Genomic DNA, 25,382 nt, shown 5'->3' on the forward strand with positions numbered 1-25,382 from the left:
TGGATCATTGGTGTCACCACATGCCACAGGCATCCTTCATGTTCCCACATGCCCAGTGGATCCTCGGGGTCACCATGTGCCCCATGGATCCTTGGTGTCTCCATGTGACCCACAGATCTTTGGTGTCCCCATGTGCCCCATGGATCCTTGGTGTCCCCACACACCTAACGGATCCTTGATGTCACCACCTGCCCCACTGATCCTCAGTGTCACCATGTGCTCCGCAGATCCTCTGTGTCACCAAGTACCCCACAGATCCTTGGGGTCACCACATGCCACATCCTTGGTGACACTGCCTGTGCCACAGATCCTTGGTGTCCTCCCATGTCCATGGATCCCTGAGGTCACCATGTGCCCTATGGATGGGGTTCCCTCAGGATAGGGACACAGGAGTGGCCATGGGCACCAGGACTGGGATTCTTCTCAGATGGGAACACAGTGGTGGCCACAGAGGACGGTCCAGAGTGAGCTCAGACATTGTCATGGCTCCCCGTTCACCCTGGTCCCTACTGATGGCGCCGCGGTGTCCTCGTGCCCCGTCGTCACTGGAGAAAGGCTTTTATTTGTTCATACAAGAATAGATCTTCTGCAATAAATACCCCAATAAATAACATCTCCAATAAATAAACAGTCAGACGCAGCGGGACCCCCCTGGGGCAGCTTGGGTGAGGGGGCGGGGCCTATTGCTGCTGGTGGGCGGGGTTAATCCTATGTTGGCAGGGAATTGGTCCTTTGGGGGTGGGCAGAGCTTGCACCCATTGCAGAGCCCTTAAGGGAGGAGGTGCTGTTGTCCTCACCCCATGGGGGGGTGGAGACAGCAGAGAGGTGGGGGCACCTTGGTGGCATCACCCCCTGCCTCAAGGAACAGGTGGTGGGGATGTGGCTTCGGTGGCACTTGGGGTTCAGGACCCCCTTTCTCAAGGGACATTGGTTATAGAAAGGAGACATGAGTGGCTTTGGTGGCACTTCGGGGTCAGGAGCTCATATCTCAAGGGACATTGATGTTGGAAAGGAGACATGAGTGGCTTTGGTGGCAATTGGGGGTCAGGACCCCATATCTCAAAGGACGTTGGTGATGGTGGGGGGATGTGAGTGGCTTTGGTGGCACTTGGGATCAGGAGTCCCATCCCTTAAGGTACATTGGTGATGGTGGGGGGATATGGGTGGCTTTGGTGGCACTTTGGGGTCAGGATACCCCTCTCTTAAGGCACAGGGTAGTGACAGAGGGGCTGTGGGGTGGCTTTGGTGGCAGTTTGGGTTCAGGAGTCCCATCCTTTAAGGCACAATGTGATGATGGCAGGGCTGTGGGGTGGCTTTGGTGGCATTTTGGGGTCAGGATCCCCATCTCTAAAGGCACAGCAAGGTCATAGTGAGGATGCAGAGTGGCTGTGGTGGCATTTTGGGGTCAGGAGACCCATCTCTCAAGACACAGTGTGGTGATGGCAGGGATGTGGGGTGGCACTTGGGGTCAGAAGCACCATCTCTCAAGGCACACTGGTGATGGAGAGGTAACATGGGTGGCTTTGGTGGCACTTGGGGTGAGGACCCCCATCCCGCAAGGAACAACGAGGTGAGGGTGGGGACGTGGTGGCCTGTCAGGGGTCCTGGCAAGGTGAGGTGGACGCTGGGGGGCGTTCAGAAGCCCCTTGCCTCCAGGCGCAGTGTGACCACGGCAGGTGGCACCTTCTTCTTGAGGCGGTTGAAGTCCTTGGCCGAGCGCCACAGCCAGGTCTGCAGCTCCTTCAGCAACCAGAAGTCATCCATCTTCTTCAAGAAGTCATTTGGAGCAACAGTGGTGCCAGGGGGTGCGGGGGGACCCGCTGGGCCGGCGGGCAGCGGGTACCCCAAGGAGGACATGACACTGGCGATGCTGAGCACCAAGCCTTGGAGGCTGGAGCAGAAGTGGCCGAGGCGGTGGCGCAGCTCGGCGGTGCCCGCCTGCCCATCCAGTGCCCGCAGGTAGCAGAGCAGGCGGCTGTAGGCACGGTAGTTGGCAGCCAAGCGGGCGTTGTCGGTCAAGCCTCGCCACAGGTCCAAGTCCACCGTGGCGCTGGGCACCCTCTCGGCACGCGCCAGTCGCGGGGGGTTGAAGTCGGGCTCATTGAACGGGGGGCCCAGGTAGTTCAGCTGTGAGGGATGGGGAGGCCGTGAGCCATGGGGGACAGGGAGGGATTGTCCCCCTTGTCCCCAGCCTCTGTGGACCCATGCCTGCCACGTTGCAAGTGCCCATGCCCACCATGCCCATCATGCCCACCATGTCCTCAGTCTCCATGTCCCCCAGCTCCCAGGTATCATAGTATTATGGTATAGCTACAGTTGGAAGGGACCTTAAAGATCATGTAGTTCCAAACCCCTCTCATGTGCAGAGACGTTCCACTGGATCAGGCTGCCCAAGGCCCCATCCAAAATGGCCTTGAACACCTCCAGGGATGGGACAGCCACAACTTCCCTGGGCAACCTGTGCCAGTGTCTCACCACTCTCATGGTGAAGAAATTCTTCCTAATGTCCAGTCTAACTCTGCCCCTCTCCAGTTTATACCTGTTCCCCCTTGTCCTATCACCATAAGCCTTTATGAATAGCCCCTCTCCAGCTTTCCTGTAGGCCCTTCAGGTACTGGAAGGTCACTATAAGATCTCCTCTGAGTCTTCTCTTCTCCAGGCTGAACAACCCCAACTCTCTCAGCCTGTCCTCATATGGAAGGTGCTCCAGCCCTCTGATCATCTTTGTAGCCCTCCTCTGGACTCGTTCCAACAGCTCCATATCCTTCTTACGTTGAGGATTCCAGAACTGGACACAGGTTTCCAGATGAGGTCTCACAAGAGAGGAATAGAGGGGCAGAATCACTTCCCTCGACCTGCTGGGTCGCTTCTTTTGATGCAGCCCAGGATACGGTTGGCCTTCTGGGCTGCAAGCGCACATTGCCGGCTCATGTCGAGCTTCTCATCCACCAGCACCCCCGAGTCCTTCTCTGCAGGGCTGCTCTCAATCACATCATCCCCCATCGTGTACTGAAAACGGGGATTGCCCTGACCCAGGTGCAGGACCTTGCACTTGGCCTTGTTGAACCTCATGAGGTTCTCAGAGCCCCACTTCTCCAGCCTGTCCAGGTCCCTCTGGATGACATCCCATCCTTCCGGTGTGGCAACTACACCACTCAGCTTGGTGTCATCCACAAACTTGCTGAGGGTGCACTCAATCTCGCTGTCAATATCATTGATAAAGATACTGAACAGCACCGGTCCCAGTATGGACCCCTGAGGGACACCACTTGTCACGGATCTCCATCTGGACTTTGAGCCATTGACCACTACTCTCTGAATAGGTTTCCATGTTTCCCTGTCTCCATGTCAATCCCTCTTTCCAGGTCTCCACATCCTCCTCTTCCCAGCTCTCCATGTCCCTTATCTCCACATCCCCCTCTTCCCAGCTCTCCATGTCCCATATCCATGTCCCCCTGTTCCCAGTTCTCCATGTCCCCCTCTTCTCAGCTCTCCATGTCCTGTGTCTCCGTGTCCCCACCATGCCCCCAGGTGGATATGCCCACCGTGTTCAGGTCCCATGTCCACCACGCTCACATACCTGCCCTGTCCCATGTCCCCCAGTTGGATGTGTCCATCACGTCCCAGGTCTCCATGTCCCCAGGTGGACAGGCCCCCCATGTCCCAGAAAAAACATGTTCCCCAGATGGATAAGCTCACCACATCCCAGGTCCCAGTCCCTGAGGTGGACATGCCCACCATATCCTAGATCCATTGTCTCCCAGGCTGATTTGCACATCGTGCTCCTGTTCTCCATGTTCTCCATCCCACCCCTGTCCCCAACCTCCACTTCCCACGGTACCCCCAGTCTCCCCATTCCCCCAGCTCCAAGCAACAGACTCAGAGGAACCCAGCCTCATGGCCATGCCACCATCATCACCGCTTGGCACCTCCTGTGCCGGCACCATCAGGGCTGAGCCAATGGCACTGGGGGCAAGTCAGGGCAGAGACAGGCAGGGAGAGGTGGTTGACTGCAACCCTACCTTCACCCTGGGCTGAGGGTGGGGGCCCAGGAGACGCCCTGCATCCCAAGGGCCCCCACCCTCAGCTGATGAGACATTTCCGTGGCCGCCAGCATGGGTGCAGCCTTGGCCACCTGCATGGGTGCAGCCTTGGCCGCCAGCATGGGTGCAACCTTGGCCAACAGAATGGGCACAACCTTGGCCACCAGAATGGGTGCAACTTCGGTTACTGGTATGGGTGCAACCTTGGCCACCAGCATGGGTACAGCCTTGGCCACCAGAATGGGTGCAACCTTGGCTGCTGGCATGGGTGCAACTCTGGCCACAAGAATGGGAGCAACCTTGGCCATTGGCATGGGTGCAACTTTGGCCACCACCATGGGCGCCTTCCTGGGGAGCACCACATCCCCCAGGAAGGGTGGGCAGCACCAGCACCGTTGGCAGCGACCAAGAGCACATGAGGGCAAACACGTCACCGGCCATTGCAGGGCGTGTCAGGGCACATGCGTGTGCATGGAGCTGCAGAAGAGCAGGAAGGGACACGCCTTGCGTGTGCATGGGGGTAGGAACTGTGCTGGATGCGCATGCGTGAGGCATGGAGATGCACACGTATGTGCAGGCACAAGCAGGTGTGTGCATGCACAGCAATGCACGCACACACGTACATGTGGGTACAGTGATGTGCACACACGCGTGTGCAGCCACCCCAGCACACACATGTGCACGCCTGCACACTCCCACATGTGTGCGATGCCCACCTGGTGGCTCCTCTGCCCCACCCATGGACTTGGTGCCCTCTGGCTGGGCTGTGGGGCGCGAGGGGGACACGGGGCCAGGGAGCGGGGGGGCACAGGACCCTGGTGGGGTGAAACGGCCCCAGGGAGCCTGGATGGGCTGGGGCATGGAATCATAGGTAGGGTTGTGTTGGAAGAGACCTCAAACCCATCCAGTTCGCCCCATGGGCAGGGACACCTCCCACTGGATCAGGGGCTCCAAGCCCCATCCAGCCTGGCCTTGAATGCCTCCAGGGATGGGGCAGCCACCACTGCTCTGGGCAACCTGGGCCAGGGCCTCCCCACCTTCACAGCAAAACATTTCTGCCTAAGATCTCATCTCCGTCTCCCCTCTTCCAGGTACAAACCCTTCCCCTCAACCTGTCCCTGCACCCCTTGATCCAGAGCCCCTCCCCAGCTTTCCTGGAGCCCCTTTCAGTCCTGGAAGCTGCTCTAAGGTCTCCCCACAGCCTTCTCTTCTCCAGGCTGAACAACCCCAACTCCCTCAGCCTGGCCTCAGACAGGAGCTGCTCCAGCCCCCAGATCATCTCCGTGGCCTCCTCTGCACCTGCTCCAACAGCTCCGTGTCCTCCCTGCGCTGAGGACTCCAGAACTGGACACAGGGCTCCAGGTGGGTCTTACAAAGTGGAGCAGAGGGGCAGAATCCCCTCCCTCCCTGCTGGTCCCACTGCTCTGGGACAGGTTGGTTTCTGGGCTGTGGGTACATGTTGCTGCATCTCCTGGAGGCGATGGGCATGGGGAGGACTGACAGGGGACACCCCAGGGCCATGGGGCTGGGTGGCATCAGCACAGTCAGGGAGGGTTTGGGGGACCCTCTACTCACGTAGGTGCCGGCGAGGGTGCGGAGCTGGTGCTCCAGGTAGCGGGTGAGGTCGTAGGTCTTCTGGATGGACTGGCCAGCCCCCAGCTCCTCGGTGCAGTTGAGGGCAGGCAGCGCCGGCAGGTTGCAGAGCGCCGCGCACAGGAAGGTGAAGATCCCCCAAGAGTCTCCTGTGGGGACACGGCAGCTCAGGGTGGGGCACGAAGTGGGGGGCCACCTCCTCCCACCCCCGGGCCTGGGGTGACAGGACCCCCAGTGCCCTGTCCGTGAGTGCCAGGGCGGCATGGCTGAGCAGTGGGGAAACTGAGGCACGGAGGGGGTACGCGTAGTGGGGCGAGGGGCACCCAATGCCTGCAACAGAGCAGCTCAGCACCTTCCCTGGCACAGAGCAGCCCAGCATCTTCTCTGACACCAGGCAGGTCAGCATCCCCCAGCACAGAGCAGCTCAGCAGCCTCTGGTCCAAGGCAGCTCAGCGTCCCTGTGAACACTGGGCAGCTCAGCACCTTCCCTGGCACAGAGCAGCTCAGCATCTTCTCTGACGCTGGGTGGCTCAGCATCCTCATGAATCCTTTGCAGATCAGCATCCTTATAGGCACAGAGCTCAGATCCCTCCTGGCGCAGGCAGCTCAGCATCCTTGTGGGCACCAAGCAGCTCAGCACCTTCCCCAGCACCAGGCAGCTCAGCATCCTTATGGGCCCAGGGCAGCTCAGCATCCCTGTGGGCACAGAGCAGCTCAGATCCCTCCCAGCACAGAACAGCTCAGATCCCTCCCAGCACAGAGGAGCTCAGCATCCCAGTGGGAACTGGGCAGCTCAGCATCCCTAAGGTCACAGAGCAGCTCAGCATCGCCTGGCACCAGGCAGCTCAGGAATCCCATGGGCATTGAGGAGCTCAGCACCTTCCCCAGCGCTGGGCAGCTCAGCATCCTCATGGGCACGGAGCAATCCTGCATCCCGTGGTCCAAAGCAGCCCAACATCTCCATGGCACTGGGCAATTCAGACCCCTCCCTGGCCCAGAGCAGCTCAGCATCCCCCGACCCCATCATGTCATGCCTTGGCACAGCCAGGGCAGCACTGGGAGCCTGGAGCGATGCTGCCGGCACGGCCAGTTCACTGGGGACCCTCTCCTTGCCGCACTGACCCCACCAGCGCCGCAATCCCGGGCTCCCCTCCACGCGCTCCCGCCCGCAGGCTGCAGCAACAATCCTTTATATGGTCTGGAGCTCGCACAGCTTGCGGCGTTCCCGCCGGGACGGCACAGCTGGGTTATATTTGGGCACCGTAACTCACCCACCAGCCACTCCGGAGCGGGCTGGGCATCCCACGGGGCTGCCAGCACCCCCAGCAAAGGCACTGCGACCCCACGGGGCGGACAGGGCGTGGGGTGGCCTTTGCCGAAGCTGCCGGAAACTGCCAACGGGGTCCCCGTCATCACCCCTGACGTCAGGGCGGCCTGATGAGCTGCGGCCTCGTTAGCCGGCGGCTCTGCAAAGGTCACGGCCCGCGGCCAGGATGCTCCAGCCAACTGGCACCTCTCAGCATGACGGAGATGGGCTTCCCGGCAACTCCTCCGCCGGGATGGCCCGCCGCTGGCGTGGCTCATCACCGCAAGCCTCGACGGGGCTCCCGGCGTGGGCAGCCGAGGCCGCCGGGAGCCCCGCGGTGCCCTCACACGTCACCACTCCCCGTCACGAGCCACCGGGAGCTTTGGAAAGGCGGGAGCAGCCACGCGGTGGTGACGCACAAAGGTCCTCGGGGACACTCGAGCTGTGGCTGTGCCAGCTCCACGGTGGTGGGTACCAGGCTGCCCCTCCGCCTGCGGCAGGGAGGCGGGTGTGCAAATCCCCTGCGGGCATGCAACACACCACAGGTGCCACGGTGCAGCCTGCAGCTCTGCAGCACCGGTGTGCAAAACATCATGTGTGCTAGGATAGACCTGGCGGGCGTGCAACGCATCACGCAAGTGTGCAACACTCCAGGTGGGTTTAACACATTGTGCAGGTCCATCACACACCATAGAGGTGTGCCGTGCACCGGGTGGGACCTCACATGCGTGTGACACACTGTGCACACGTGAGATGCACCACGCAAGCAGGTGGATGCGCGCTGTGACACGTTGTGCATGCGTGATGCAATGCAAATTCATGTGACACGCTGCGCACGTGTGCATGGTGCTGTGCAGGCCTGAGACACTGTGTAAGTGTGCAACACATCACGCATGCATGACATGCTGTGCAAGTGTGTGATGCAACACGCTGTGCATGCCTGACACAGTGTGAGTGTGCAACACACTGCATGCATGACACATCATGTGTGATGCACTGGGCATGCGTGAGACACCATGCAAGTGTGCAACACACCATACGTGACACACTGCATAAGTGTGCAACACGCTGTGCATGCATGACCCACCGTGTGTGAGATGCAACACGCTGTGTGTGTGTGACACACCATGTAAGTGTGCAACATATCGTGGCTGCACAACCCACTGTGTGACACGCTGTGCATGCATGACACACTATGAAAGTGTGCGACGCAACACACTGTGCATGCACGGCACAGTGTAAGCGTGCTACATGCCATGAATGCACGACACACTGTGTGAGTGTGTGACACACCACGCATGCATGACACACCGTAGAAGGGTGCAACACATCGTGCATGCATGACCCACCACATAAGCGTGCTATGCACCGTGCACACATGTGATGCTCCACGCAGGTGTGATGCACCGTGACAGACCGTGACGCACTCCAGACAGGTGCGACACATCATGCCCGCGTGCGACACACGGCACACGCCCCGCTGGCCTCGCCGTGCCTGTGGTGGGCACGTGTGACCACTCGCCCGTGCCAGTGCAGCAAGCCGCAGTTGTGCCTTGCGTGCAAGCGCGCGTGGGACGGGTGCCGGGGGGGCCCCGTGCCGTGACTCGCTCCCTCCCTGCGTGTTTGCTTTGGCCGGATCCTCGCCCGCCGCCGGCTCGAGTTTCCAGATTGGGATTTACACCAGTGCTGGCCCCGCGGCAGCCAAAGCAAACAGAGCCGGGGAGCCAGGACCGGAGGGAAGGGATGGGGACGGGGTGGAGGAGAGCGAGGAGGAGGAGGGAGGAAGGGAACGGGGAAAGGCCGGGTGGAGGTGGGTGGTGGATGGCCGGGAGATGGTGGGATGCACAGCAGGGGTGGTGGCACAACGGTGGCGGTGGAACAGTGGCAGCGGCACAATGGCAATGGTGACCACGGCACAGTGGTGACCACAGCACAGTGGTGGCCACGGCACAGTGGCAATGGTGACCGTGGCACAGCAGAGGCCATAGCACAGTGGTGATGATGACCACAGCACAGTGGTGGCCATGGCACAACCATGACCATTGCATTGTGGTGGCCATGGCACAGCAGTGATGGTGGTCATGGCACAGCGGTGACCGTGGCACAGCCATGGAGCAGCCACTCTCCCTCACTCAGCCCGGTCGCAGTGGCCTGGTGCCGGGTGAGGAATATCTGGGCACCGGCACAGACGGCAGTGGCGGCCAGCAGGGAGGAGGGAGCCCAGCACAGCTGGATCCTGGTGACGTCGGAAAGGAAGAGCCCGAGGGTTTCAAAACCGGCCCTGGACTCTATCCAGGACGATCCCAGCCCACGTAAGCAGCTCGTGGTGTGGCTGCCCGCCGTCACCCACCTGGTCCTGGAGACCCAGGGTGGCCAGGGGCCTGGGACCAGGGATCCCCCAGTGCCAGCAGCGCCCGGGGCACCCACAGTGCTGGTTCCGAGGGTCTGGGGGTGACAGGACACACTGTCAGTGCCACCAGCATCACCCACATGGCAGCAGGGATGTTGCTCCCTTTGGTGGGACACGCGTGGAGCCACAGGAACACAGGCAAGACCCCTGCCCCCACTGTGGCGCAGGGCGGCCAGCGCTGGCCAGACCTCCTGGCTAGTAGCCGAGGCGGGAGTGTAGCCGTGTGAGCTGTTCGCTGGGCATGCTGTGGGCAGAGCCACCGAGGTCAAGGGCGACCACAAGCCGCTTTCCCGTAACCCTCACACAAAGCGTTTCCCAGGGCGGGGGTGGCAGCCAGGAAGGGGGGAGCCCTCGCCCCGGAGCCCCGCGGGGCAGCAGATGGAGCTGAGGTGGCCCCATGGCTCCTCAGGCCATGGCGGGAGCAGCCGTATCTGATGGGCCGGTGGCCAATGGCCCCGGATCCCCAGCCCACCCTATGGCCCCAGTCGCGGCGTTCATTGAAAGCTCAGCTTGGGGGGGCTTGTGGTGGCCAGGCATGAATGTGGCACTGAAGACAAAGTAGCCCTGTCTGTGGGCAAGGAGGGAGCAGGCGGTGGCCACCGCCTTGGCCAGGCTGCCTGCAACTGCGACCAGCACCACTTAACCCTTCCGTGTGTGCTGTCGAGTCTCCCAGCCCAGCCTCTGCCCAGTCTTAGGGTGGGTGATGCCCAAGAGGACAAGGACAGACACCTCCATGTCCCCAGGCTGCCGGCATCTAACCTCACTGAGGCTCGGGAGGCAATGCCATGGCCACAGCAAAGCCACGTGTAGCTGGAGGTGCAAGGATGCTCATGCACTGCATGTCCCCAACACCCAGACATCACTGGTGACAGCGGCCTCTGAGCATTGATGGGAAAGACGTGTGTGTCCTTCATCCCTGGAAGTGGCCATGGCCACAGCAGTGGGGTCCCCACGCTGTGTCATCTTATCCCATCTCACCCCAGGCCATCCCATCCCACCCCATGCCATGCCATCTCATGCCATGCCATGCCATCCAATTTCATCTCATTTCATGCCGTGCCATGTTGTGCCATCTCATGCCATGCCATCCTATCCCATCCCATGACATCCAATTTCATCTCATCCCATGCCATGCCGTGCCATCTTATCCCATCCTATGCTATGCCATCTCATCCTATCTCATCTCATGCCATGCCATGCCATGCCATGCCATGCCATGCCATGCCATGCCATCCCATCCCATCCCATCCCATCCCATCCCATCCCATGGGATGCCACCTTCTTGCTCCCAGCCCTGCCTGTCCCACCCCTCTCTCCCAGCTTTCCAGGAGCCACGGAGCCCCACCAGTGCTGCCTGCAGCCTCTGCCTCTGCCCTGCCAGCACGTCCCACCACGCCCCACCGTGCCACCTCCTGTGGTGTTGGGCACCTGCGGGAGGGTCTGGGTGGGCAGGGGGAGCAGAGCCCCGTGTGTCCCCCCGAGCCGTGCCTGCGCTCGCGGCGCTGAGTGTTTACATCCTGTCTCGTCCGTGTGTTTATAAATGCGAGCGCGCACGGGAGACTCCAGCGAGGCTGTAATTAACCGGGCCTGGATTTCCCATCAGGCTCCAGCCAGCGGCACAAGGGATGGAAACACCCCCACCAGCGAGGGGGACACAGGCCCCTAATCCCAACCAGACCCTGCTGGCCAGCACGCACCACCAGCCCGGCACAGTACCCGGTGCCACCAGCACCATGCAAGGTGCCCATCTCCTTGCCCACCTCTCCCAGTGTGGGTCACGGAGCCGTGCAGACCCTGGAGCCATTGCCAGCCCCTCTGGGGTGTTCCACCAGCAAGGCCAGTAGAAACAGGGTGAGTCCAGCACCAGAATCAGGCTATTCCCTCTCCTGCAGAGCAGAGACCCCCGGTGCCAGCCCACGTGGTGCTGCAGAGCCCCGCACAGCACGGCCCTCTCCATCTCCTGGCACCTCCAGACCCGCTGCCATCACTGGCATCTCCTGCCCAGCAGCCACCATCATGCCATGGGGACGTTCCTTGGCCAGGTTAGCAGGGAGCCAGGAGCTCTGCATGGACATGACTACTGGGAATGGCCAAGTTCTGATGGGAACGGTCATGTCCTGATGGGAATGACCGTGCCCTGATGGGAAGGGCCATGATCTCCTGGGAATGGCCATGTCCTGATGGGAATGACCATGTTCTCCTGGGAATGGCCCTGTCCTTGTTGGAATGGCTATATCCTGATGGGAATGACCATGCCCTGATGGGAAGGGTCATGCCCTGAGGGAAACGACTATGTCCTGGTGGGAGTGGCCATATTCTAATGGGAATGGCCATGCCACAATGGGAATGACCATGCCCTAGTGGGAACAGCTGTGGCCTGCTGGGAACGACCATGCCCTGATGGGAATGGCCATGCTGTGATGCCCAAGTCGGCCCCATGTCCCCCAGCGTCCTGACCAAGTCTTAGCCACCTCCATCACCCGTGGGCCGCGTGGGGCCACCACGCCGATGGCTTGCCAGGCCAGCTGCCATCCAGATGTCCCATCTGTGCTGGAGCGAGCACATCCCCATGTTGGTGTTGGCGCTGCTGCTCAGCACATGGGTGAGGGACCACGGGTACCCTGTGCCGGGTAACGAGGTGCCACCCGCATGGGAGACCGGACAGGTAGAGTGGGGCTGGGTGGGTGATTTATGGAACTCCGTGCCACTTAGCAGGGCATAAATCTTCCCCCAGCCCGGCCCTGTAAGCAGAGCCCTCCGCATTTCCCTTCGGAGGCTGCGCCTAATGCAGCCCAGATGTGCGCCGTCACCGTGCCCTCGCGCAGCCTGCTAAGTAGGGACGGCGACATCGGTGCTGCCGAGCGTCCCCAAGTCCTACTAGAGCCAAAAGGCTCAGTGGCCACCTCATGAGGTTGCCCCAAAACAGGGAGTGGGGTCAGGGTGGTGGCTGAGCTCTCGCCTTGCAGCTCCTCCGGCTGTGCCGGATTTGGTGCCCCCTTCCCTGCCCAGTGCCGGCCACTGGCTAACCGCGGACCCCAGCAAATGGTTGTGCCACCAGCTCCGCTGGCTGCATCCACACGCCCCGGTGGAGGGTGGGAAGAGGAAAAAGTGATGGAGCCGCTGGGGATCCCGGCCTCGCTTTTCCGGTTCCCCGGCGCTCGCCCAGCTTTGCCCTGTCCTGCGTCACGGCAGCACCGCGGGAGACGGAGCCAAACCCGGCACCAGCCTCGTGTTGCCCCAACCCCAATCCCACCGGGTGGGAGCCTCGCAGGGCCCACGGTTTGCCCTTTTAAGGGGATTTTCCAGCCTTTTCCCCATCTTTTCCGGGTGAGGAGCCCCCGATCCCGGTGTGCCGTGGGGCTGGGCAGCCCCATAACCGTCCCAGCTCTCCTGGGACCCCCACGGCAGTTGCTTGAGTTGGGGGAACAAAGCCACCCCACAGCCATGGGGATGATTTCGTCCAGAGAGTGGCATTCCCAGCACCTCAAAACTCCCGCTGCCACCTCCCAGAGGGATCTCGCCTGCTTTGGCAAAGCTGTTTTGGAGACAAGCCCCGAAATCCAGCCTTGGGTAGGAAAAAGAACTCTTCCTGCCCCTCTAAATCCCGACAACTTGGCTTTTCCTCCCCTCTGTCAGTGGTGGGGTTTAATTCTCCGTGCTCCGCAGCGGTTCCCTCCCTGGTAATCACAAACATGCATGGAAAAGAGGGAAGGAGAGAAAGGGAAAGAGAGGGAAGGAAAAAAAAAAAAAAGAACCCAAACCCTAGAGAGGGGAAAGTCTTAAATCAATCCCAAAGCCAGACAGACGTTTTAATCACATCAAATTAAAATCAGCAGCGGCTCGGAAAGGAAAGAAACCACGGCAGGCAGAGAGCAAGCGGCCCCCAACCCCAGCGCCTCGCTCCTTACCTGAGGGCTCCCCAGCGACATTGAGCATAGTCGGGGTGCAGGGGGGGATTGGGAGGGCGAGAAGAGCCCAAAGTTGGGGTTTGGCTCTCGCTCCGAGCAGCCGAGCCCGCCTGCTCGCCTCTACCCTGGCTCCTTCGCTTGGGGTTGGGTTGGTTGGGTTTGGTTTCCACACACACCCCCCCTCTCTCCCTATTTGTTTTGGTTTGTGTTTGCTCGGGTGTTAGGTGGAAAAAAAAAAAAAATCAAAGCTCTGCGGGTGGGGCGGGTGGTTTTTGGGGGGCGAGGGTGGGTGCACGGGGCGCACCACGCTCCGGCTGCCTCGCTCGCCGCCTTTTCCCCCTTCCACCTCCCTTGATTTGCTCTTTTGATTGGTGTCCAGGAATGCAAGAATAAAAAAACGCGAGCTCGCGTACACCCTCTCCAAGCTGCTGCCTCCCTCTCTCTTTTTTTTTTCCTCCAGAATTCAAGTGTTAAGCAGAACCAGGTTGCTTTCAAGAATGTATTTGATGCAATTGTACACAAGAGCGGGCTCCATTCATTCCTTCCCTCTCGTCTGGCCTTTTCCGCCCCCCCAAAAACCCCCATTCCTGGGTCCCGGCACTGGGAAGAGGTGGGGAGGGAAGGAAAAGGGTTGTGGGGTTCCTGCAGCTGAGCCCCAAGGTGAGGGGAAGGGAAAGGGGTGATGGGGAGGCTGGAGCTGAGCCCCAAGATGATAGGGAGGGAAAGGGGTTACTGGGGTTACTGGAGTTGAGCCCCAAGATGATGGAGAGGGAAAGGGGTGATGGGGGAGGCCGGAGCTGAGCCCCAAAGTGGTGGGGAGGGAAGGGAATGGGGTGATGGGGGAGGCTGGAGTGAGCCCCGAGGCGATGGGAAGGGAAAGGACTTCCTGAGGAGGCTGGAACTGAGCCCCAAGGTGATGGGAAGGGAAGGGAATGGGGTGACTGGGGAGGCTGGAGCTGAGCCCCGAGGTGATGGGGAGAGAAAAGGTTGACTGGGGAGTCGGGAGCTGAATCCCGAGATGATGGGAAGGGAAAGGGGTTACTGGGGTTGCTGGAGTTGAGCCCCAAAGTTGTGAGGAGGGAAAGGAAAGGGGTTGTGGGGTTGCTGAGGCTAAGCCTCAAAGCAGTGGGGAGGGAAGGGAATGAGGTTACTGGGGAGGCTGGAGCTGAGCTCCAAAGTGGTGGGAAGGAAAAAGGCTTGTGGGGTTCCTGGATCTGAGCCCCAAAGTGATGGGGAGGGAAAGGGATGACTAGGGAGGCTGGAGCTGAGCCCCAAGTCGATGGGAAGGAAAAAGGGTTACTGGAGTTGAGCCCCCAAGGTGATGGGGAGGGAAAGGGGTGACTGGAGAGGCTGGAGCTGAGCCCTGAGGCAGTGGGAAGGGAAAGGACTTCCTGGAGAGGCTGGAACTGAGCCCCAAGGTGATAGGAAGGGAAAGGGGTTACTGGGGTTGCTGGAGCCAAGCCCCAAGGCAATGGGGAGGGAATGGGATGACTGGGGAGGCTGGACCAAGCCCCGAAGTGGTGGGGAGGGAAAGGGATGACTGGCGAGTTGGGAGCTGAGCCCCAAGGCGATGGGAAGGGAAAGGGGTTACTGGGGAGGGTGGAACTGAGCCCCAAAGTAGTGGGAAGGGAAATGGGTTTGTGGAGTTCCTCGAGCTGAGCCCCAAGATGATGGGAAGGGGAGGGAGAGGGAATGAGGTTACCGGGGAGGCTGGAGCCGAGCTCTGGTGCTACAGAAGGTGGTGGGAGAGAAGGAAAGAGGGTTCCTGGGGTGGCCGGAGCTGAACCCCGGTGCTGCTGAAGGGAGTGGGTAGAGAAGGAAAAGGAAAGGACTTGCTAAGGAGGCTGGAGCTGAGCCCCAAGGTGGTGGGGAGGAAAGGCAAAGGGGATCCTGGGGTGGCTGGAGCTGAGCCCTGGTGCTGCGGGAGGCAGAGGGGGAGGGAAGGGAAAGGGGGTTCCTGGAGTAGCTGGAGCTGAGCCCCGGCGCTGTGGAAGGCGGTGGGGAGGAAATGGAAGGGGGATCCTGGGGAGGCTGGAGCTGAGCCCCAAGGCGGTGGGAAGGGAAGGGAAAGGGCGATCCTGGGGTGGCTGGAGCTGAACCCCGGTGCTGCAGAAGAAGGAGACGAGGGAAGGGGGATCCCGGAGAGGCTGGAGCTGAGCCCCGGTGCTGCAGAAGGAGGAGAGAAGGAAAGGGGGATCCTGGAGCTGAGCCCCAGTGTTCGGCAGAGGTGGGGAGGGAAGGGAAAGGGGAATCCTGGAGAGGCTGGAGCTGAGCTCCGGCGCTGCAGAAGGCGGACGGGAGGGGGTTCCTGGGGTGCTGCTGCTCAGGAAGGAGGAGGGGGACTGCTTGCTCTCTGCCTCCCCTCGCCCCCCAGCCCTGTCTCCCTCGCGGCTTTTGTTGGGGGTCGGTGCGGGGCAGGGGGGGCTCGTACCTGCTCGCAGCTCCATGCGGGCTCGGGGCGGGCAGGCAGCGGTCCCGCACACCGGCCCGGGGCTGCGGCTCCCATTTGCCGGTCCCGAGCCCTCTCGCCTCTTCTCCTCCAGCCGTGCGGAGCCGCCGCACGCCGAGAGCCCGGTCCCGGGGGGGTGAGGGGGGATAAAGGGGGGCAGGAGGGGAGGGGGGGTCCGGGAGGGGAGGGAGCGGCTCCTTTGGCAGCGGCGATGGGGAGGGAGGGGGGGTTTTGGGGGGAGGGGGTGCCAGCCTGTGTCTTCCCCCCCCCGCTTCTAACCCCCCCTTTTCCTTCCCCGGGGCAGAGGTGGGAGCGGGGAGACGCGGGTGGAGGGATGGGAAGGAGCGGAGACGGGCGGGCAGCGAGGGACGGACAGACAGACAGACAGACATGCAGGCAGGGGGAGGCTGTCCTCGCCTCTCGTCGGGCACGGCCGGCCCCCTCCCCTGCCGGCAAAGACAGGGGGTCCGCAGGGGTGAGGATCAACCCCCCCTCCTCCCCTCCATTCCCCGGTTCTGCGGCCAGCGGCGGGGATGGGAGAGGGACTGGGAGTACTGGAACAGGGAGAACGGGGACTGGGAGCGAGGAGACCGGGTCTGGAAATTCTGGGACAGGGAGAACGGGGACTGGGAATACCGCGACAGGGAAAACGGGGACTGGGAGTACTGGGACAGGGAGAACGGGGACTGCGAGTACTGGGACAGGGAGAACAGGGACTGGGAGAGCGGGACCGAGAGGACTGGGAATGCTGGGACAGGGAGAACGGGGACTGGGAGTGCGGAGACCGGGAGAATGGGGACTGGGAGAGCGGGACGGGGAGAGCGGGGACTGGGAGAGCGGGACCGGGAGGACTGGGGATGCTGGGACAGGGAGAACGGGGACTGGGAATGCGGAGACCGGGAGAACCGGGACTGGGAGAGCTGGGATCGAAAGAACGGAGACTGGGAGAACAGGGACCGAGGAAGGGGAACGGGGAGAGGGAGGACTGGGAGAACGGGGACTGGGAGAACGGGGACGTGGGACAGGGAGAGGGGCGATAGGGAATGCGGAGACTCGGAAAGAGGGGATTGGAAGTGCAGGACAGGGAGTGCCGGGAGCGGGAATGCGGGGACCGGGAGCACAGCCGCCGCCCCGCTGGGCTGAACCCCGGGACGGGGCAGGTGAGCGGCCGGGAGCGGCTCCAGCTCCCAAACCCCTCCGTGCCGGGTCTGGGAAGCTTCTCCCGGAGCCCTCCGTCCCGGCCAGGACCCCGAGCCCCTCCTGCGGGATACGAGCGCCCCTTTCCTTCGCCAGGAGCCTCTCCCGTGGGGATGAGCCCACCCCGCTGCCCCTGGGGGCTCCGGGGATGCTCCTGGTGCTTCTTCCAAGCCCTCTGGGAGTGAGGGCAGCCCCTCGGGGCCAAGCGTGGGGCCAAACCCCCCTGAGCCCCCGCAGCAGAGGATTGAGGGAACCCGACAGCTGGACTCCCCTTCTTTCCCCCCCGTGACCCACATCCCCGAGTCGGGGCTGGCCCGGCGAGAGCCGCATCCTCACTGCTGGCCAAGAAAGCCAGAGGGGCTCCCCCAGCAGCGAGGGGAACATCCTCGCCCAAGCTGGCTCCCCCGAAAAAGCTTTGTTTAAAACAAAGGCGCTGCTGCTGTTCAGAAGCGCCAGGAGGTACAAGGCGGATTCGTTTCCACTCCAGCTCCCGGCCCTGGCCAGGTCTGAACCCTCCCAGCTCCTCGGCTGGCAGCAATCGCATCCTCTTGCTCAGAGCATTCCAAGTTCCCCAAATCCACCGGGACTCTCAAGGCTGAACCCACCAGGCGCGAGTTTAGGGACCCCCCCTGTGCAGATAAACCATGTGCTGCGGCGGTGCCGGGGTGATTTATTGCTTGGGAGCCATGGGTTTGGTGTTGGATCCATGAGGAAGCACCCAATCGATGTGATCCGGGATGGTTCTGGATCCCCCCAGTTACCATGGGGAATTCTCTGATGCCGCTGCTCGCTCACGGTGGGGAAGGCAATGCCATCAGTCACGGAGAGGGGAAGGCTCCCCAGGGGCCACGGAGGTGTTGGGACGTGGCTGCCCAAGTTCTTGCACCGGGAGAGCCAGCGAGAGTGGCTCTGTGGAGGGAAGGTACCTCGGCTCGGCTCCGGCAGCATTCCGAAGGGGTTCCCCACCTCCATCGCTGCTCACACGGCGTGCGGCCAGCTTCTCCGCTCCCCCAGCCGCTGCGTAGGGTATCTGGTTTCCCCCCTCCTCGAGCAAACAGCCCTCGCCAGCAGCGTGGAGCAGTTGGGAAAAGCCGTCTTCACGTCCCTGGGGGGCTGCAACACGGCCGGGGCTGCAGGAATGGCTGCCAGCCCGCGAGGGCCATCAAGTCCTGCTCCATCCCCTCCCCAAAAAGCAGCGCCAAGGTTGTTCTTGGGTTCTGGATGGCTCCTGCTGGGCCAACACCTGAGGGAGAAGAGAAGAGGAGGAGGAAAAGGCGGCCAGAAGACGTGGCACAAGCACCCCAATCCAGCAGCACCATGGTAGCCCCCCAAAGAGCCCACAGTGAGCACAAAACCCCCCACTCCAAGCTGGTGCCTTCCTCTCCGGCTGCCTCCCAGGTTCCCCAGCCTCGGAGAGCCCTGTGCCAAAAGGTGGTGCCAAGCTGAGCCCCAACCCCAGGATATGGGGGCACAAGGCAGGTCAGGCATCCTCCTCCTTCTCCGGCCTCGTGTGGGCGAGGCCGTGCACCCCTTGGCCTCAAGCAGCGCGTCACCGGCCGCACCGTGGGCAGCTGACCTCACCTTGGTCACGGCACGGGTCCCTCCGCCGGCGCCGCTGCCGGCTCTGCCTCCCACTGCTGACCTTTGTGTCGGGCAGCTCGCCGTCTGCCCGCCTGCGGCCACGCCACAGCCGGTGGCCACTCGCCCTCCTTCCTGGCGCCTCCGCAGACCCCAGTACCCAATGAGGGAGAGAAGAGGAGCTGGTTGGTGCCCAGAGCACTTGGACAGACCTGAAAGTGTGGCGTCAGGGAGGGGTTTACCCCCAAACCCTTGGAGCCGTGGGTCAGGACACCGAGCAGACATGGAGCCCGGTGGTGGGCGCCTGTCCCCTCCTGCCAGGATTCCAGCTGTGTCCGTCTGTCTGCCTGGGCGAGGGCACCGCGCCATGTGCTCAGAAATGGCGGTTCCCGGGAGAGCTGGCAGCCACCGGTGCGTGGAGATGGCCCCGAGCCCGGGAGCACAAAGGGGGCACCAAGGAATGAAGGTCTCCCACCCCCAGGGTTTGCTGGGAGAAGTAGAGCGGCAAGTTGAGGGGTGCCAGAGCCCCCCAAAGGCTGCCAGGCTCCTGCCCCCAGCCTGTATCCAGCCCTGTCGGCACTGGCTCGGGGCGGCCAAGGGAAGAGGGAGGGGTGCGCGTGGCTTTGGCCACCGCGGAGGTGTGTGTGTCACGACCGCAGCCAGCTGCGTCCTATCCGCAGCCCCATAAAACACCGAGCCCCGAGGCCAGAGCCCCTCTCCTGGGGACCTCCGCTCCAGAGGAACCCGGCTGCTGTTCAAGAGCTGGAACGGACGCTCACACACAATCCCATCCTCCTCCTCCTGGGAGGAAGGGGCTGGTAGCCAGTGCTCACCCCAGGGGCAATGGGAAGCAGATCCAGGCAACCTCGGGGGGGCTGGACCCCCAATCCCAGGCCAAGGCAAGGCTGGGAGTCCCTGGAGCTCCATTCATGAGGTCTGATCGCAGCCATACGCATGTGGCTTGGCCGCAGAGCAGCTCCAAAGGTCGAAAGTTTGCGTACCTGGAGGGGTCAGGTCCGAAATCCTGCATGTGGGTCATTCCAGGAGGCGCTGAGCACACCCGAGATGGAAAAGAGGAGAATCTTTGGCAATGCGTGGGAGGATGGCAGCGTGGGACAGGGGTTCCACACCCTATCCCACCTCCTGCTGGGGGTGTCAGCACTGCTGGCTGCGCTCTGGGACCCCTCGGCTCCAGTTCCACAGCCAATGGAGGAAGAACTTGGGCTGATGCTGATCCCACCACGAGCTGGCAGACCCTGCCGTGACTGCAAGATCCTCACAGCCAGATCTCCTGGCTCTTCCTCCCTTGCTCTGGTGTGGGTGCCTGTATATGGAAAGGTGTGTCCAGTTCTGGAATCCCCGATAGAAGGAGGATGTGGGACTGTTGGAATGGGTCCAGAGGAGGCCACGGAGCTGATCCGAGGGCTGGAGAACCTCTACCCATCCAGTTCCAACCCCTGCCACAGGTAGGGACACCTCCCACTGGATCAGAGGCTCCAAGCCCCATCCAACCTGGCCTTCAATCCCTCCATGGATGGGGCAGCCACCACTGCTCTGGGCAACCTGGGCCAGAGCCTCCCCACCCTCACAGCAAAACATTTCTCCCCAAGATCTCATCTCTATCTCACTTCTTTCAGCTCCAAACTGTTCCCCTCGTCCTTCCCTGCACTCCCTGAACAAGAGCCGTTCCCCAGCTTTCCTGATGACACCAAATTGGGCGGGAATATTGATCTACTGGAGGGCAGGAAGAATCTAGAGAGGGATCTGGACAGGGTGGATCCATGGGCTGGGTGGCAACCTGGCTCTGGGGAGCTGCAGCCCCTTCCCAGCCCCACAGACACAGGGGTCAGGGGGCTTGCGCATGGGTTCGGTGGCTTGGAGATGGGTCATGAGGGCTCAAGGTAGGGTTAGGAGGAGCTTGGGGATGGGTCAAGGGGCTTAGGGATGGGTCAAGGGGACTTGGGGTTGGGTTGACATGCAGGGCAACAGGTCAGAGGATCTTGGGGACGGGTTGGGGGAAACAGGATGGGGTCAGGGTGGCTAGGGGATGGGTTGAGGGGAAAGGGAATGTGTCTGGGGGGCTTGGCGATGGGTCAGGTGGACTTGAGGATGGGTTGGAGTGCACAGGATGGGGCCAGGGGGAATGGATTGGGGTCAGGGTGCCCCAGGGACAGGTCAGGGTGCCCCAGAGATAGGTTGGGGAGCTCGACAATGGGTTGGAGTGCATAGGAATGGATCAGAGGGGCTAGGAATGGGGTCAGAGGGCTTGGGGACAGGTCAGGAGGTGCAGAGATGGGTCAGGGGGCCTCAAGGATGGGTCAGGAGGCTCAGGAATGGGTCAGGGGTTTAGGGATGGGGTCAGGGGGGTCGGGGATGGGTCAGGAAGTGAAGAGACAGATCAGAGGGGCTCAAGAATGGGTCAGAAGGGCTAGGGATGGGATCAGTGGGCTAGGGAAGAGGTCGGGAGGTGCAAAGACAGGTCGAGGGGGCTCAAGGATGAGGTCAGGGGGCTTGGGAACAGGTCCGGAGGTGCAAAGATGGGTCGAGATAAGCTCGGGGTGGGACCAGAGGGCTCCGGGACGGGTCGGGCGGAGCTCAGAGATGGGTCGGAGGCAGCAGGAACCGTGTAGGAGCTCGGGAAGCAGAGCCAGGTGCAGGGAGCCCTGCAGCGAGTTCGCTCCCCGCGCCACGGGCCGTCGAAGCCCCATTGGCTGAGCCACACGTAGATCAAAACGCCGCCCAATCGCGGGCCGCGAGGGAGGGGGGAAGAGCCCGCCCCCCCTCGCGCTCACCGCCGGGTCACGTGAGGCGGAGCGGGTGGGAGGGCACCGGAGCGCCGTCACGCAGCAACACCGACCAATAGGAGCGTGGTAGAGGCGGGGCCAAGGCGAGTACCACCCAATGGGAGCGCGGAGTGGGCGGGGATAAGGCAGGGTTTCAGCCAATGGGAAAGCAGCTGGCGAGGGCGGCGCGGGAAGCGGGAAGGTGCTGGCGCGGCGCGGTGGGGAAGCGGGCGGAACCACTGCGGGGTGGGGAAGGGGGGGAGGAAGACATCATTGAGAGGGCGCTGCGGGGAGGCGGGGGGGGAAGGCCCTGCTGAGGCGCTGCAGGGCGGCGGGGGTGGCAATTGCTCGAGGAGGGAGAGGGCGTGTGCTGAGGGGGCGTGGCCTCGCACAGGGAGCGTGACCTCCGTTTTGTGTCGCGTGGGGCGTGGCCTCTGGGGAGTGTGTTGAGGGGGCGTGGCCTCCACCGAGAGCCGGACGCGTCGCTGAGGGGGCGTGGCCTCGGGTTCAGCCCAGTGGAGGCGTGGCCTCGCTCATAGGGGCGTGGTTTTTACAGCTGAGGGCGTGGCCTCAAATGGGGCGTGGTCTCAGTTTTGCATTGGGGCGCGATAGCCGCATAAGGGACGTGGTCTCAGTTTTGCATAGGGGCCTGGCCTCGTAGCAGGGGGCGTGGTCTCCACTTGGGGTCCAGATGAGCGCGCTGAGGGGGCGTGGCCTTACCATATAGGGGGCGCGCTCTTCCGGGCATGCGGAGAGGGGGCGTGGCCTCACCATATAAGGGGCATGATCTCCCCAGGCTTCTGCATGAGTGCACAGAGGGGCTCGTACTAGAGGGGCGTGGCTTACTCATAGAGAAGGCGTGACCTCGTGCTGGGGGCGTGGCCTCACGGGGGGCGTGTCCGGGCCCCTCAGGCGCGAAGACCCCACGTGTTGCTGCCCACGCCATGAAGTGCATCATCACCGGCAGCAATGTTAAAGGTGAGTGTGGCCCCGGGGGACCGGGGGAACAGGGGGAAACCGGGGGAAACCGGGGGGGCCCTGTGTCACCTCCGCTCCCCCCTGTTTCTACCCCAGTCCTCGGCCGAGCTGTGCACTCGCTGTCGCGCATCGGGGACGAACTGTACCTGGAGCCCACCGAGAGCGGGGTAGGGGATGCGACGGGGGCTGGAGCAGGGGGTGTGTGGCCCGTGCCCCCTCTGTCCCCATGGGGGGGGCACAGGTGGTGCCAGTGCGTTCTGTGTCCCCCCAGCTGTCCTTGCGCACCGTCAACTCGTCCCGCTCCGCCTTCGCCTCCTTTCTCTTCGCGCCCCTCTTCTTCCAGCTGTATGAGGCGGGTGGCCGCCAGCCCGACAGGGAGCTCGGCCGCTGCAAGGTCCTCATGAAGGTGCGGCACCCACTGCCCGGGCACCCCCAGAGCTCTGGGGACAAGGAGGGGGCAGGCAGGGTCACCGTACCCATATCCATCCCATATCCATCCCCACAGCCCTTCCTGGCCATCTCTGGGGACAAGGAGGGGCCAGACAGGGTCACAGTCTCCATATCTGTCCCCACAGCCCTTCCTGCATCTTGTTGGGGACAAGGGTGGACCAGGCAGGGTCACCATCCTCATAGCCATCCCCAAAGTCCTTCCCAGATGTCGTTGGGGTGTCACCAGGCAGGATGACAATCCATGTACCCATTTCTGTATTCGTCCCCATATCTGTCCCCACAGTTTATCCTGAGCATCTTTGGGGACAAGAAGGGACAGGTAGGTTGACCATCCCCATATCCGTCCCTACAGTCATTTCTGGAGATGAGGAGGGGCCAGGCAGGGTCACCATCCCTTAATCCATTCCCATATCCATCTCCAAAGTCCTTCCTGGGCATCTCTGGGGGCAAGACGGGACCAGACAGAGTGACCATCCTTATATCCGTCCCCACAGCCCTTCCTGGACTGTATGGGGACAAGGAGGGCCCAGCCATGGTGACAGTCCCTCTGTCTATCCCCACAGTCCTTCCTGGGGGTTTTCCGCTCACTGCCATCGCTGGATAAGACAGTGGGGCAGTGCCTGATCCTGCTGCGCCCCCGCGCCAACCGCCTCGTTGTGCAGCTTCACTGCAAGCACGGTGAGTGCTGGGGGGACACGAGCTGGGGACACGAGCACTGGCCCCGTCCTGCCCTGCTGAACCCATGTTGTCCCTGCCAGGTGTCACCAGGACCCACAACCTGGCCTTCCAGGAGTGCGAGCAGCTCCAGGCCCTCTTCGACACCCAGCACTATGGCAGCAGCCTCTGTGCCCCGGCACGGTGAGTGGGGGATGCTGGGGACACTGAGTAGCACTGGGGACACTGGGGTGGCAAAGAGGGCTCTGGGGACATTTGGGTGATAAAGGGGACTCTGGGGATGCTGGGGTAGCACTGGGGATACTGGGGTGACACCAGGGACAGTTGGTTGGCAAAGGGGATGCTTAGAACATTGGGGTGTCTCTGGGGAGGCAAAGTGGACTCTGGAGACACTAGGGTGGCACTGGGGACACTGGGGTGACACCAGGGACAGTTGGTTGGCAAAGGGGACACTGGGGTATCAAAGGGGACATTTGGAACACTGGAGTGTCTTTGTGGATGCTAGGGTGGCAAAGGTGACTCTGGGAACACTGGGTCGCTCTGGGGACAGTGGGGTGGCTCTGAGGACACTAGGTGGCACTGAGGACAGCGGGGTGACTCTGGGGACACTGGGGTGGGTGGCAGGCGGTCCCCGGGGCCGTGGTGCCTGGCGCCAGCCCCGTGCCGTATCCCTAGGGTGTTGGCGGAGGCCGTGCTCCACTTCTCTCCTGCGCAGGCGGAGGTGACACTGGGTACAGGTTCTGGGGACAGGATCGGGCTCCGCAGCCACGTGGAGGACATGGCGGGTGAGTCTGGTGGGGTCACAGGGTCCCCTCCCCAAGCAGGGGTGCCCTGACCCCCCCTTGCTGTCCCCCCAGAGCCCAGCAAGGCGATGATGACAGAGCTGTGGCTTGGCAGGGACGAGTTCCAGGCAGTGGCTGTGGCGCCGGGGTCCCACGTCACCTTCTGCCTCAAGGAGTTTCGCGTGAGCTTGGGCCTCCACCTGCCCTTTGTCACCTCCAGCCCTTTGACTCCTCCAACCTGCCCTTTGTCACCACCCAACCCTTTGTTACCTCCCCACCTCCCCTTTGTCCCCAGGGGCCCTGACCTTCACTGAGACCCCCACCCTGCCCTTTGTCACCTCCCCGGCCCTTTGTCATCCCCCCAACTCTTTGTGTCCAGGGGTCACTGACCTTCACCAAGGTCCCCAACCTGCCCCTTTCCCCCCCTCCACTCTGTCCCCAGGCACTGCTGACCTTCGCCGAGGCCTCCAACCTTCCCCTCACTATCCACTATGACACACCCGGCAGGTAGGACTTGTCCCCCTCCAGGTCCTCCTGTGCCACCTTTGCCCCTTTCCACCCTCCTCTGATGTCCCTGTGTCCCCAGGCCGGTGGTTGTCACCCTGGAGGACACAGTGTTGGAGGTCCACCTGGTGCTGGCCACCCTCTCGGACCTAGAGAGCAGCTCACAACCCGCCCAGACCAATCAGTAAGCAAGGCTCAGTCAGCTTTAGCGAGAGATTCCCAGTCCTTGCTCAGATGCTATCAGTAGGGACCAGAGTGAACAGTCCCCAACTGCCACCCCTGCTCACTTGCTGTCCCCACCAGCATCTCCCATCTCGCTGCCCCATCGGATGATGACTTGGAATCCTACATGATCGCCCTGGAAACCAGTGCCAATGAGGGAGGGTCAGGGGTGCCCCCCAGCCCCACCTTCCCCCTGCGCACCCCACGTTCTGCCTTGAGCGATCCCGAGGATGAGGATGATGAAGCAGCTGTGCCTGGGACTCCCCCTCACAAAAAGGTCTGGGATGAGCCGGGGGGGTGGGGGCAAGATATGGGCCTAGCCCCCTCCTGACCACATTTCTTGCCCCCCCAGTTTCGCTCCTTGTTTTTTGGCTCCGTGTTGACGCCGGGGGGGCCCGGCCCAGCCCCCAGCCAGGAGGTGCTGGCAGAGGACAGCGATGGCGAGTACTGAGAGCACGGAGCAGCCAACATCCCCGCTTTGCAAGCCCCTCCTGTGATCTGGCA

The 25,382-nt window shown here is 62.3% G+C and overlaps 3 protein-coding genes across 11 annotated transcripts; 1 reads left to right on the forward strand and 2 right to left on the reverse strand.

Annotated features, from left to right (window-relative positions):
• Positions 1 to 87: 87 nt before the first annotated feature.
• On the reverse strand, positions 88 to 15,812 carry CLCF1 (cardiotrophin like cytokine factor 1). Of its 5 annotated transcripts, none has more exons than XM_054067671.1 (3): positions 15,692 to 15,812; positions 5,619 to 5,785; positions 88 to 2,127 (listed from the first exon to the last, which is right to left on the reverse strand). In XM_054067671.1, exons 1-3 carry the CDS (start codon positions 15,705 to 15,707, stop codon positions 1,636 to 1,638), a joined length of 675 nt encoding a protein of 224 aa, XP_053923646.1. In that variant the 5' UTR covers positions 15,708 to 15,812; the 3' UTR covers positions 88 to 1,635. The 5 variants fall into 5 exon arrangements, with proteins under 5 accessions (XP_053923646.1, XP_053923644.1, XP_009563818.2 ...); XM_054067669.1 differs by lacking the exon at positions 15,692 to 15,812 and adding an exon at positions 13,261 to 13,583; XM_009565523.2 differs by lacking the exon at positions 15,692 to 15,812 and adding an exon at positions 6,908 to 8,277.
• RAD9A (RAD9 checkpoint clamp component A) lies at positions 15,386 to 25,367 on the forward strand. 4 transcript variants are annotated; one of them, XM_054067663.1, is made up of 12 exons: positions 15,386 to 15,487; positions 22,064 to 22,245; positions 22,342 to 22,412; positions 22,517 to 22,651; positions 23,259 to 23,373; positions 23,454 to 23,553; positions 24,046 to 24,155; positions 24,228 to 24,334; positions 24,595 to 24,659; positions 24,739 to 24,840; positions 24,960 to 25,155; positions 25,231 to 25,367. In XM_054067663.1, the coding sequence occupies exons 2-12, from the start codon at positions 22,212 to 22,214 to the stop codon at positions 25,327 to 25,329; spliced, it is 1,134 nt and encodes a 377-aa protein (XP_053923638.1). In that variant the 5' UTR covers positions 15,386 to 15,487; positions 22,064 to 22,211; the 3' UTR covers positions 25,330 to 25,367. The 4 variants fall into 4 exon arrangements, with proteins under 4 accessions (XP_053923638.1, XP_053923637.1, XP_053923640.1 ...); XM_054067662.1 differs by lacking the exon at positions 15,386 to 15,487 and adding an exon at positions 21,406 to 21,469; XM_054067664.1 differs by lacking the exon at positions 15,386 to 15,487 and adding an exon at positions 21,492 to 21,513.
• Positions 16,689 to 20,401, reverse strand: LOC128852264 (uncharacterized). 2 transcript variants are annotated; one of them, XM_054067654.1, is made up of 2 exons: positions 20,113 to 20,401; positions 16,689 to 19,808 (listed from the first exon to the last, which is right to left on the reverse strand). In XM_054067654.1, the coding sequence occupies exon 2, from the start codon at positions 19,409 to 19,411 to the stop codon at positions 17,885 to 17,887; it is 1,527 nt and encodes a 508-aa protein (XP_053923629.1). In that variant the 5' UTR covers positions 19,412 to 19,808; positions 20,113 to 20,401; the 3' UTR covers positions 16,689 to 17,884. The 2 variants fall into 2 exon arrangements, with proteins under 2 accessions (XP_053923629.1, XP_053923630.1); XM_054067655.1 differs by having other exon boundaries at positions 16,689 to 18,149; positions 18,488 to 20,401.
• Positions 25,368 to 25,382: the final 15 nt, after the last annotated feature.

This window comes from Cuculus canorus, chromosome 5 (assembly GCF_017976375.1).
Source record: "Cuculus canorus isolate bCucCan1 chromosome 5, bCucCan1.pri, whole genome shotgun sequence".
NCBI lineage: Eukaryota > Metazoa > Chordata > Aves > Cuculiformes > Cuculidae > Cuculus > Cuculus canorus.

What these genes read in the sequence shown, in the direction of transcription:
- RAD9A (XM_054067663.1), top strand. Translation starts at nt 22,212, where the DNA reads ATGAAGTGCATCATCACCGGCAGCAATGTTAAAG. An exon ending in CAACCCGCCCAGACCAATCA is followed by an intron (nt 24,841 to 24,959) that starts GTAAGCAAGGCT and finishes TGTCCCCACCAG; the next exon opens with CATCTCCCATCTCGCTGCCC. An exon ending in GGACTCCCCCTCACAAAAAG is followed by an intron (nt 25,156 to 25,230) that starts GTCTGGGATGAG and finishes TTGCCCCCCCAG; the next exon opens with TTTCGCTCCTTGTTTTTTGG.
- CLCF1 (XM_009565523.2), bottom strand. Translation starts at nt 7,220, where the DNA reads ATGAGCCACGCCAGCGGCGGGCCATCCCGGCGGAGGAGTTGCCGGGAA. An exon ending in CGCTCCGGAGTGGCTGGTGG is followed by an intron (nt 5,786 to 6,907) that starts GTGAGTTACGGT and finishes GTGTCCCCACAG; the next exon opens with GAGACTCTTGGGGGATCTTC. An exon ending in GCACCCTCGCCGGCACCTAC is followed by an intron (nt 2,128 to 5,618) that starts GTGAGTAGAGGG and finishes CATCCCTCACAG; the next exon opens with CTGAACTACCTGGGCCCCCC.
- LOC128852264 (XM_054067654.1), bottom strand. Translation starts at nt 19,411, where the DNA reads ATGGAGCTCCAGGGACTCCCAGCCTTGCCTTGGCCTGGGATTGGGGGT.